Source organism: Pteropus medius, unplaced genomic scaffold (assembly GCF_902729225.1).
Source record: "Pteropus medius unplaced genomic scaffold, Ma_sr-lr_union100, whole genome shotgun sequence".
Lineage (NCBI taxonomy): Eukaryota > Metazoa > Chordata > Mammalia > Chiroptera > Pteropodidae > Pteropus > Pteropus medius.
In genome coordinates this window covers 4761165-4773593 of record NW_024348533.1, presented here as the reverse complement: position 1 = coordinate 4773593, position 12429 = coordinate 4761165, and the positions used below count along the sequence as shown (strand labels likewise).

The 12429-nt window shown below is 49.5% G+C and overlaps 1 protein-coding gene across 3 annotated transcripts in view; it reads right to left on the bottom strand.

Moving 5' to 3' along the window:
* Positions 1 to 271: 271 nt before the first annotated feature.
* Positions 272 to 12429, bottom strand: part of MGAT1 (alpha-1,3-mannosyl-glycoprotein 2-beta-N-acetylglucosaminyltransferase) — a 17235-nt gene continuing 5077 nt past the window's right edge. For 2 of the 3 annotated variants that reach the window (XM_039880214.1, XM_039880213.1), the window contains one exon: positions 272 to 2871. In XM_039880214.1, coding sequence (XP_039736148.1) covers positions 1410 to 2753 — 1344 coding nt within the window. In that variant the 5' untranslated portion in view covers positions 2754 to 2871 and the 3' untranslated portion in view covers positions 272 to 1409. Of the gene's footprint in view, positions 2872 to 11028; positions 11187 to 12429 lie in introns of those variants that run through there. The other variant, XM_039880212.1, reaches the window with a different exon arrangement.

The following is a 12429-nucleotide window of genomic DNA, read 5'->3' as shown; positions in this document are numbered from 1 at the left end:
AGGCCTGCAGCCCACTTCCAGAGAAGATTGGCAGTAGGGGAGTGTAGTCTTGAACCTTGTCCACCTTCAAGCCCAGGCTTTATTTCACACCAGGCCCCTCTTCAGCTACCCCTCTCCACTCTCTCCTTCTGGTCATCTGCTTTCCTTCCTCCAACTGATCCTCTTCCTCTTGCTTCTACCTTTAGTCCTCTCCCTCCTCTTTTCCTTTCTTTCTCCACTGTCTCCTTTTCCACCTCCTCCTCCCTTTCCAGGACACATACACACCACAATGTTTTTCAGATAATTCAGCCTTTTATTTTTGAAAATAATTCTGTAGCTTCAGTTTTCTTCCATTAACTGAGGTCAGGCAAGAAATGAAAACACACACATTGCTCTCCAACCCACCATCTGCATCCTAATCTGAGCAGATATGGAGGTGTTTAGGGGAGAGGGAGGACAGCCGGGGCCATCCTGTCCTGGCTGCTCTACCTCACAACTGAGGGGGCCCCAGAAGCCAAGGTCTCAGAGAGGAAGGAACCTGTGCACCAAAGCCTGGGAAAAAATGGACAGAAGGAGCCAAGCTCTCTTCCACCTAGCCAACACAGAGCCCTCCTAGCGTGACAGAGAAGGGATCAGCTTTTAGATAGGACGAGATCAGGGTCGGAATCTGTTTCTTTGAGGAAGGAATGAGGGAGGGGTGCCCCAGCACACCAAGACCCCCTCCCTTTCATCCCATTGCCAGGGATGAGCTGAGGAGAAGTCTTGCTTTTCCCCTTCTACTTTTCACCTTAGAGTCATGATTTGCTAGGTTACAGGGAAAGGAGATCTATAAGGAAGTCAGGGATGAGAAGTGGGAGAAACAAGGCAGGGGGCCTAACCCTGACAACATAACAGCTCCACCCAGACCCTGACGATAAAACCCCTTTGGTTAGTCTCATTTTGGCCACAAATACGTTCCCTTCTCACATAACCCAGCTTCCCCTCCAAATGGGGAAAGTGGGGAAGGAGGACAAATACAGGAGGAGGGCTTGCACCCCAGCTGGAAGAGCCAGGACAGGGAAGCGAGGCCTAGGGAAGAGCTAAAGCTGCCCACCTCTCCTAAGATGCCCCAGGAGAAAACCTGGCACGTGGACGTTTGTGGCTCCAACAAGCCCAAGTTTCTCCCTACCACACAGTGGTTTTCTGCTTAACACCCCAACATACCCCAGAAAGGTTCCCCTGATTCGACTCCCTTGAGAATGGGAGAATAATCATCTTATCTTCTGTGCACTCGAATGCCACTCAGAAAAAAAAAAAAGAAAAAATTAAAGAAAAAGAAAAAAGATAAATGGACCCCAAAGGAAAACAGAGGACAATGCAGCCCAAGACCCGCAGTCCTCTCAGCCCATGACACGGCAAGGAGGGGACCCAGGAGGGGCAGGCAGGCGCAGCTAATTCCAGCTAGGATCATAGCCGTCCCAAGTCTGCGGGGGCGCCAGGTGGACGCGGCGGCCGCGAAACAGAAAGCTGACGATGCCCCTGTAGCCGGCCCTGGGGACTCCCGACTTGAGGTCGTCCATGACTCCCAGGGCCTTGGCAAAGGCTTTGAAGCTGTCCCTGCCCGTGTACTGCACCCGCACCTCCCCCAGGTCATTCCGCTCACTGGTCCTCACTTTCTCCACCTGCAGCAGGGGCGCACCGTAGACTCGTGCAAGGAAGTCCCGGTCGTAGGCCTCCCGCTGCAGGTAGGACAGGTCCAGCTGGGTGAAGGGCACGAAGTGCTGGTTCAGCTTGATGAACTTGAGGTGCTGGTCAAAGAACTGCCCGTGGCTCACGCCCTTGCGGCCGAAGGTCATCGTTCTGGAGATCTCGGGCCGTAGGCAGGCCCGGCCCTGCCGCTGCTCGGGCCGCCGCATCCAGTCGTCCCAGAAGGCTTTGGGCCACTTGGGCTCCAGCTCGGCCCACAGCTCGGCCAACAGCAGCCAGCCCAGGCCAGGGAAGAAGTCGGTGCGGTAGAGCAGCTCGGGCCTGCTCGAGTCCACCATCTGCTCCTTGCCGTTGTCATTCCAGGCTGACACACACCAGAGGGAGGGGTCCGCCCTCAGCAGCGGGTACGTGGCCTGGAAATACTCGAAGAAGTCTGGGGCCACTTCCAGGTCGTCCTCCACCACCACGGCAGCGGGGAATTTGAACCTGTGGAAGACCTGGCCCAGCGCCCAGCGGTAGTGGCGCGCGATGCGGTAGTAGCCCTGGAACTTGCGGTGGTCCGGCGGCACGGCAATGGCGCTCAGGTCGGGCTGGCGGATGTGCGTGACTGCGGGGCCGTAGGAGGCGATGACCTGAGCCGTCTCTTCGTGCCCGCAGTCCTGGCTGACGATGATGGGGAAGCGGTCAGCCGATGGCCGATAGTGCAGCAGCTTGTCCAGGCAGCGCCGGACAGTGCTGCGGTCGCAGGCGATGACCAGGATGGGGATCACGGCTGGCGGCGAAGTCGCTGGCCCACGTGGAGGCACGGGCGGGACCGCAGTGGGCACCCTCCGCCCTCGGCCCCACCTCACACGGTGCTTCTTGATTTGCTCCAAAAGCCTGCGCTGCCGCTCCAGCTCCACCTCGGCGTCCTGGGCCAGGCGCATCACCTCGCGGGTAAGCCCTGCAGGGTCGTCATCCAGGGCGCTGTCTGAAGGCAGCCGGCCGGGCCCCGAGCGCGACCAGAAGAAGAGGAGCAGCAGGATGTTCCAGGCCACAAAAAGGATGGCGCCCCACAGCACAAGCCCTGCGGACTGCTTCTTCAGCATCCTGGCCCCCGCGGGGGAGGCACGAGGGGGCCCCAAGCTGCCCTGGCTTCCCAGGCTCACTCCCCACAGTTCTAGGGATGTGTCCTCTGGGCTCTGGGATCAGAGAGCAGTCATGCACCTGAGGGGAGGACAGAAAAAAGCAGCCATCATTACAGCGGAATGGGGCCCCGGGGTGAAGGAAGAGAGGGTGGGATTCTAGGAACAGGTAAAAGAGCTAGAAGGGAGGTCTGGGAGGCTGTCTTGGAAAGGGGCAGCTGGTCCCCTAACCTGGGCAGCCATCTGAGTGGGAGAATAGAGCCAGGACAACATGCTCCCCACTCCAAAGTGAGTTCCGAGTCCTCAGAAAAGCAGCATGTGTTCGAAGGGGAAGGAGCATGACGTCCCTGGAAGAGAAAGAGGGTGAGCCCATCTGCCTCCCACTCCTCAAATCAAATTGCCCAAAGGTTACTGATTTACACAAATGTCATATCTCAGGGGAAAGCAAGTACCTCCACCACTAAGGAAGCACCAGAGGCATTTCCCTCCCAAGAAGTCAGGGCCAAGATCTACCTGCTATTAACACTCTGTTGGGTAGATCAGTCAGTGCACTGAACACAGAACATGACTGAAGGCAGAAGACGTGGAAAAGAAGCAAACTATTTGCTGATGCTGTGAGAATATGCCTAGAAAACTAAAAGAATCAATGATAGAACCAGCCCAACCAAATAACTGAGCAAGGGAGCAGGATATAAAAATTACCATGCAAAAATCAATAGCCTTCAAATCCATAAATAATAACTCATTAGAAGAAATAATGGATGAGAAAATATTATTTTCAGAAGCCATGAAATGATAAACTATTTAGGAATAAACAAGAAATATTCAAAACTTATATGAACAAGAGAGTAATTCCTGAAAGACACAAAGAAGACTTAAGATGTTCAGGACAACTCAGCATCGTCAAAAATCTCAATAAAAAGACTTTTTTAGGATAAACTGACACTAAAGTTCACATGAAAAAATAAACATGCAAGAAAATCTGAGAAAAAAATGAAAACAAGCTGAGAGGAGGGACTAGCCTTACCAGATATTAAAACACTGTACGTTACAAAGCCTCTATAATTAAAACTATGTGGTGACAGTATATAAATAAACATGATCCAATGGAATAGAATTTAAACTCTAGAATAAGACCCAACTACAAACAGAAATCTAATGTATGATAAAGGTGATATTTAGAAATCCTGGGGCAAAAATATGATCTTACTAATAGTGTTATAACAACTATACAGCTACTTGGAAAAAATAGATTAAATTAGGTCTGTACACAAGAATAACTTCCAAGTGGACCAGAGATCTAAACATAAGAAAACTATACAAGTACAGAAGAAAACATGAGTCAATTCCTCTATAACCTATAGGAAAAGCCTTTCTAAATAGGATTCAAAATCCTGATGCAATAATAAAGTGCTTTTGCGTGGCTAAAAACACCATAAGCCAAGTAAAAAGACTAATGACAAACTGGCAGAGAATATTTGCAAACATACTTCACAAAGAGCCAGTACTCTAGTAGACAAAGAACTTTTAAAAAACTGAGAGGAAAAAGCCCAAAAGTCCATGTCTAAAAGACAAGAGCAACATCTGAAACTAATATAATTTAAATAAAAATTTAAAAAGACAAGGGCAATTCACAGAAATGACTAAAATGGTCCTTAGACATATGAAAAGATATTCTACTTCACTCATAATTAAAATGTAAATTAAAACTGTATTTAGGTAACATTTCTTAACCATCAGACAAAAATGCAAAAACTGTCCTTCCAGTCTCTTAACAGTGTCCAATGAGGAACAAACGTGCCTAATTGTGATGACGTCTAATTATCAAGGGCTTTTCTTTTATGGACCATACTTTTGGCATCATATCTCAAAAATCTTTCCCTTACCCAAAGTCGCAAAGATTTTTCTGTTTTCTTTTTTAATTTTATAATTTTAGGTTTTCCATTTAGGTTTATGATTCATTTTGAGTTAATTTTTGTATATGGTGTGAGGTAGGGAACTAATGTCCCTTACGGCACCTTTGCAGTTTGTCGAAATGCTAAACAGAGTTACCATAAGACATGGCAGGTCTACTCCTAGATATATACCCAAGGGAAATGAAAGCCTATGCCATGCAAAAACCTACATGGAATGTTCATAGCAGCTGTATTCATAATCACTCAAAACTGGAAACAAACCAAAGGTCCATCAACAGGGAATTGGATAAACAAATTGTGATTTATCCACAGAACGGAATAACATTCAGCAATAGAAAGGAAGAAACTGCTGATATACACAACAGGTGGATGAATCTCAAGTAATTATGCAAGATGTGGAAGACCAAAAGAAAGCACAAACACTATGATTCCAGAAAATACAAAGTAATATAAATCTCTAGAAAATACGAAGTAATCTATAGTGGCAGAAAGCAGATTAGTGGTTACCTAGGGATGAGGACGGTGAGTTATAACAAAGGGGCACCTGAAAACTTTGAGCGGGCGGATATATGGCAATAGCTTCATGGGTGTGTACATATGTCCAAACTTATCACATTGTCCATTTTAAATATGTGAAGTTTGCTGTATGTCAATTATACTTCGATAAAACTGTTTGTTTTTTTTAAAGACATTATTGGATCAAATGACAAAACTGGAATATAGATAGTAGTTTAAAGGATCACTGAAGCCTGATTGATAGCCACACTATGGTTATTTAAAAGAAGACCCCAATTCTTAGGTAAAAGACACCGAAGAAATTAGTGGTAGAGGCCATGATAGATGCAGCCTCTCAAGTGGTTCAGAACAAAAATACTGTGTTTCTACTTGGAGAGAGAGCAAATGGAGCAAAATGTTAACAATGGGTGAATCTGAGTAAAGGGAATATATGTGTCCTTATACCATTTTGATTTTTGCAAATTTTTTGTAAGTTTGAAATTTCTAAATGAAGTTTCTTTAAAATCAAATATGGGGAATGGCCCACAGTTCTGACTAGCTTCATCCATCAACATGGCCCTAGCTGGCAAATTGGTAAGGGCAATGGGACAATCCCTTTGTCCTGCATTGAATTCTTCAATCACTCAATGACATGCATCTCACACCTGCTGTCTACCAGACTCTGGGACACACACTCAACAAGAAAAAAGCATGGTCCCAGACCCCTCCCTGCTGCCAGACCCCAGTACTTAAAAGGATTTATGACACTCTCCAATTCCTGAACAGCTGCCATTTATGACCACGTGACTCTCCCTGGCCTTCCAGCCTCTGGTCTTGCCCCTTCACACCCCAAACCTTCAGGTATGTGCCCTCCTGTGCCAGGTACTCTGCCAGTTGCCATCTGCCTCACAATCTAGTTTTCTAATCTTAGCCAAAACCTTGGTCCCAGATGCTATCTGTGAGCTCCTGGGTTCTCAGGCAGGCAGATGCGGTATCACGGGGGCTGATCCTGAAAGGCCTCTAAGGAGCCTCCTGGGGAGACTCCCCCAGTGCCTGCCAGCAGCACCACCACCACCTGTTATCCTCTCGGAAACCATCCACCCCACAACTCTGCAGCACCAGTCTTCTCAGAAACCTCAAGTCCATTTCCGTTTTCCTGTGTCATTTACTTTCCATTTTATCAGCAGTTGTGTACCAATCAGGGTTTCCTAGGAGATAGACACAGATTTTTAGTTTCTTCCTCACTCCCCCTGAGGTTGTGGCCAATGCTGGAACTTTCCTTCCAATTTTCTGGCCAGGATACCCCAACTTCCTGCCTCCTGACTGACTGGGCAGGAAAGTCTTCAGGTAAAGGGCTGGGGGAAAGACAAGAGAGACTCCATTAGCCAGAGCGCTGGCTGGAGGAGCAGAATTGTTTGTCAATGTACCACCTTACACTGCTGGCAAAACCCGAGGGACCATATCGTCTCCTCCAGATATTGGAACGAGGTGGCCCATACCCAGTACCCTGGAAGACCTACCCTCCACACTTCTAAGCCATGCAGATCAAAGCAACCTTCTGAAGGCCCCTCAGCAGACTGGATTCTTAGCAACTCTGGAACCATGAGAGTGGCTGGGTGGTCCACAAGAAACAGCCACCCCACGCCAGACAGACCTCCATCTTAACCCTTGTTCTCCTACCCATGACACTTCTCTCTGTTCTGCAAACAGAACTTGTTCTTCTTGCCAAAAAAGAACACAACCTGCCTATTCCCAGGCCCCAAGGCTTCTCTACATGGGCTCCTCCGGGTCCCGTGATGTTTCCCACTGCTCACCCATGTGTTCTCTACAGCAAGAGCCTCTGCTGTAAGGAAGTCAGTATTGTACGCACAGTCAGGGTCACATGTGCTCTCCAGTAGCTGCCTGTGCCCTGAGGGACAAACATGCCCAGAAGGCCAGCCTTTTGGCCAGGAGAGGCCACATACTCCTCCAAGAAGCACTGCACTGAGTCCCACCATCAAGAGGGTACTGGAGTAACAGTGGCAAGCCAGACAGCCTGGGGCAATGCTTGCCATCACCCCGGGTTTCTTCACATCTCTGAGACTCAATTTTCTCACCTCTTACATGGAAACCCTAATAGAACACCTCATTGGGATGCACTGAGGACTGGGTGAGATAATCCACACTAAGTATTTAGAACAGTGGCTGGCACATGACAACATAAACACTGGCCAGTCACTTGTCTGTTTCCTCTCTGCTGACTCTTTGCTCTACTCTACTAGCTTCCCTCCAGGAAGCCCATCCCAGGGCCTTTACATGTGCCTGTATGCCTGATCTGCTCTTCTCTGTCTTCTCCACCTGGTATGCTCTGATTCATGCCATCTGCCAGGACACCTTCCCTGATGTCTTAGGATTATATGAGTTTCACTTCCCCTTCACAACCATCAGCAACAGCACCTCTTGCTCAAGATCTGTCAACTCTCTTGGCTACAAGTTACCTGAGGACAGACCAGCTCCTCCAGTGTGCCAAGCTGCTGGGCTGGGACCCTCAACGTTCAAGGAATTTGCCTGTGACCTAAAAACTGGCTTCCGTGTGGATATCATACACCCACAACCCCTTAAGTATAATTCCCAAGTCCAAAAAGCTCTGTAAAATAGAAGCTATCTACACTCCTTCGGCAGTAAAATTTGACAATCTCTTTTGGTGAAATCTGATCTAATCTAATGTGAGGCTATTTACGGTCTTTATTTATCCCACTTAATGTGATTATTCATACATTTGGCTACAGAAATCATTATGGTGGATTATGGGGTGTTGCTCCAGACCTTACACTACATCATAAATGCACCAGACGACCTTTTTAAAATCTAAAAAAATCCTAAATTCTGAAACATCCAGCCCCAAGAATTTCAGTATTATGAAAATGGAAGAGACAGTTATTCATTCACTGCCATCATCCCATTTTGAGCCCTCTAACCCTTTAACCTACCTCTTTTCCTTTATTATAAAATATTGTTTTAAGCCTAAACTATTGATGGAACCTCTCAGCTGGCCTACCTATCACTAATCTTACTTCTCTCTAAGCAACCTTCCTCATAGCGACAGAGCATCCTTCTTAAATGCACACTTGGCCACAACATTAACCTATCTTAAAAACTGTGAGGCTGCACTGCCCACTGAATAAAACTCAAACTCATTATTATGACACATGGAGCTTTCCACAACAGACTGACTGAAACATCCCTTTCCAGCCTCATCTTTAACCTCTACCCCGTGAACCCCATACTCTGGCCTCAGCAGGCTACTTATTTCCCCCACGAGTACACTTGTATACTGCTGTGTCTCTCCTCTGGCTGGTCCCTCATCCTGAAACATTATCCACAGCACTCACATACCCTTTGAAGCCAGTTCAGGTGAGTCTTTCTGTAATCCCAGGCAGAGTCAGGCCTTCCCACAACTACACTCCCACCACCTTCTCTCCACACCTCGTCTTCCCCCTCCACACTATAACAGAATCTGTGGCCGTGCCTTACCTGGCTGTACCTTACTCCCTAGGAGAAAGGCTCTATGACCTCGAAGCCCATCATAGTGCCTGGCACATGTATGAAATTCAAGTGGTTAGACAGAGGACTGCTTGCATTATTAACTAAATCAAGGAGAATCAAGACCAAATCAGTAGTATTGTAAGGCTGGCTGGAACACTTCCACTATATGTGGCCTGGGCTTCCTCTGAACATGATGACTGGGTTCCAAAGGTGAGTGTCCCCAGAAAGAGAGCAAGCCAGGTGAAGCTGTAGCCTTTTCACGATCCAGCCTCGGATCATTTCTGCCTTGCTCACAAGTCAGGAGAATCACAAGTCCCTGCCCTCACTCGAGGGGAAAGAACTGTAAACCCCACCACTGGGTGGGAGGACGACAATGACCAACTGAGACAAGATGTGGAATGGGATATTTATAGGTGTGCTCATTTGGGGAAAATACAATCTGCTGCATCTTCCTTTTCTAAAACAGATCAACAGTCCATAACCCTGTCCCTGATGTTCTGTTATTAATGACATTTGTCTGCAAGGCATAGATTTAAAACTGGTGTTGATTTGCCAGAGTTTTCACAACTCCTTTAGGGAAGTAGCACACAGATGGTCCACAACATCAAGTACGAAGACACTTGCACCATGGTGGGAGCCCTCAGCCAAAACCCAGGAAGCTCTGGACCAGTCCCTCCAACCCCTATGAGTCTCTGTTTCTTCATTCAAAGGCCAGGAGCTGTGAGAACTCTTTCTAAGACTCTGATTCCATGGTATTCTCCAGGCAGTCCTCTCTCTCTGGCAAAAATGTTTCTTAAACAGCAACAGAACACCAAGACAGTCAACTTCCCATCATGAGCAATAATGGAGAAGTGATATTTAGCTTTCAAAAAGTATGGGAGTTGAAGGAATATTGACAGACTTTCCCTTCTACATATCTGCCTTGCTTAGTGTATTAAAAAGCACCGCCGAAAATATCCACAAAGAACAGGCACAGATAATAGAGACCTAACTGAATTACTTTCTTCTTTATTATAGACCTCCGCTAGACTCCTGTATCATGTACCAGGCTCCATAATTTCAGAAGGATGGAAAAACTGAAAGGGTGTCAGAGAAGACACACTAAATAATTCAGGGATTTAGAGAATAAGACCCAGGAGGGAAGGGGCGCAGGCTATTCATCCTGGAAAAGAAAAGGCCAGGGGGAAGTATGATGCTAGCACAGCAAAAGCAACTGAATCCAGCAGCAGTGAACCAGGCAACCTTGGGGCAAGTCACTTGACCCACTTTGTGCCTGGGGTCCCTCACCTGAACAGAGAGAGGGCTGATTGGGTTGATCATCACCTCTGACGATGAAGAGGTCAGAGATGAACAATTTCCCCAATGTCCCAAACAGGAAATGAATTTAACCAGTCACATATGACACTGCGGTCATACTACAATGCTTTCTTAACGGTAAGAAAAAGGACGCAGAGGCGGAGATTCAGGGGAGCTCAATGGTCTCCAGGAATGGGTCAGGCAGCAGTGATTCATGGCGGGAGGCAGATCCCAGAGGATGGGAGCATCTAAGATTAAAGGCTACATGTTCTGGAAAGTATTATAAACGACCAAAACCAAAACTGGACATCTCAGGAAGTAATGTTTTAAAGCAGACTAATTAAACAGGCCACAGGGCAAGGGTTAACCAAGGCGGAGCTTCGCCCTCGGGGTTCACGCTTCCGTGAAACACAAACCAGCCGACCACAGACCCTGTGCTCCAGGGTTTACAAGATGAGGCCCTTGCACGTCTCAGGGCCCCCCTACTCCACACACGTTAGCAAACAGGTAGGAAAAAAGTTTTCTTGGTAATTTACATATTTCTACATTCCTAGTAACTTGTGGAAAGGACTCTGGAGTGGGGTTTGGGGAAAAGCTACCTCTCATTCCGGCTCCCCGAACCCTCTCCAGCGACCCTACTTCCTCCGGCCCGCACCCACGGACGCCCTGCGGCCGAGTTTCACAACCGCCTGCCCTCCCCGCGCAGCCCGCCCTCCCTCCAACATCTGGAGGCCGGGGATTCCCAAAGCGGAAAGCAGAGCACGACTTCCCGGCGCGTTACAGGGCGGCAGCCGGGACCCTGGCCAGGCCCCTCTGGCTGGGGCTCACGGGCCCCGGGGCTCTAGGGGGATACGAAGGGCTCGGAAAGGGGCAGCTGCTTAAGACGGAACCCGAGTCCTGGAGCGCCCTCTCCACTCCCGCGGGGCCTCTCCTAGTTGGACCTTCATCCCCTCTCAGGGACAAGCCCCCGCGGTGACGGATGCCAGCGTTTCCGGGTCCCGACTCACCGGGTCCTCCCAACTTTCCGGCTCCGAACTTGAGCCAGAAGCGGGGAGCGAGCCTGGTGCCCCGGCGCGTCCCTGGCGCTCCCGCGGCTACAGGAGCCTTCCGCCTGGCCGGCCCTCCCTGCCGCGCGCTGAGGCCCGGCCTGGGCGCCGGCAACGTGGCCCTTCCCCGGGGAGGCGGGGCCGGCCGAAGGGCAGGGCCGGCCTCCCAGACTTGCCTCGGGCCCCGCCTTCCCGGGCTCGCCTCTTCGTCCCCACCCTTCAGCCAAAGTTCTCCCAGGTCCTCAACTGCGGGAGGCGCCGTGCAGGCGGCTGTTACTCTGGGTCCCTTTTCCTGCTCCCAGTTGCAACTGCTTTGGTCGATACCCGACCCCACCCTCAAGGCCTCCAGGCCAGGCTTCTCCCGGCGTCTCTTTCTCCCTAGCCTCGGAGCCCAGAGCCTGGCGGAGTCTGCGGGGAGAGCCCTGCCTGAGGTTCCCAGACAGCGGGCAGCTCGGGTAGTGCGTTCGCCAAACCCAAGACCAACCCCCAAATGCTAGCTTCCGGGAAGGAGGAGATGGGCAACAGAGGGGCGCTGGTGCAGGGATGTGAGAACAGGAACCAGGGCGCCAGAAGGGAAGCTGAGGGGAAACACCTGCTGCCAAAAGCCGCAGAGGGCCAGCTGTGGTTTCTTTCTTTGGGGGGTGGGGAATGACAGCTGTTCTGCGTGAAAGGGCAGAGGCATACCTTTCCCCAAGGTAGAACCCCCAGACCTAAGGAGGGAAGGATTCAATCACAGACTTTTGTGGATGGGGGGCAGAATCCGGAAAAGCTAGATGTCTATATCTGAGCCTGAGAACTACTGGCTGCTCTGCAAATGACTTTCTGAGAAGGACTGAGCCCAGGGCCAACCCTACTATGTGCTCAGGACACATTCTACAGGCACCAGAACCTATGCCATCCTCTTCCCTCCCCAGTGCTGCAGAGCAGGCCAGAACTTTGTGATGTGCAGTTACTGACTGACTTGGTTCACTAATTTGTTTCTACATGAAACCAGGAGTTATTCAAGGTTCTAAAGAAACAAAAAGCAGGGCATGCGCTAAAGGCCTCGCATGGACTTCAGGTGCTTAAAACAGTTGCACAGAGGCCTCCACATGCTAGACCCCTCCCTCAGCCTCTCCTTTAACCCTCCTTGCAGCTGTGCAGAGTATGCATTATCATCTTGTTCTACAGAGGAGTTTGAGGCTAAGGGTAGGTGCCAACTGCTGAAGGTCACAAGACATAGTGGAGGACATGGCAGTTTTAGATCCAGGCACTCCGGCCTCTAAAGTTGGCGTTCAGCGCCTTCCTTGTACAGCCTTTAGTGCAGGTGCCCTGAGACAGCTGTGTGTCCAGCATGACAGGCTAGACTGAGAGAGAGAGAGA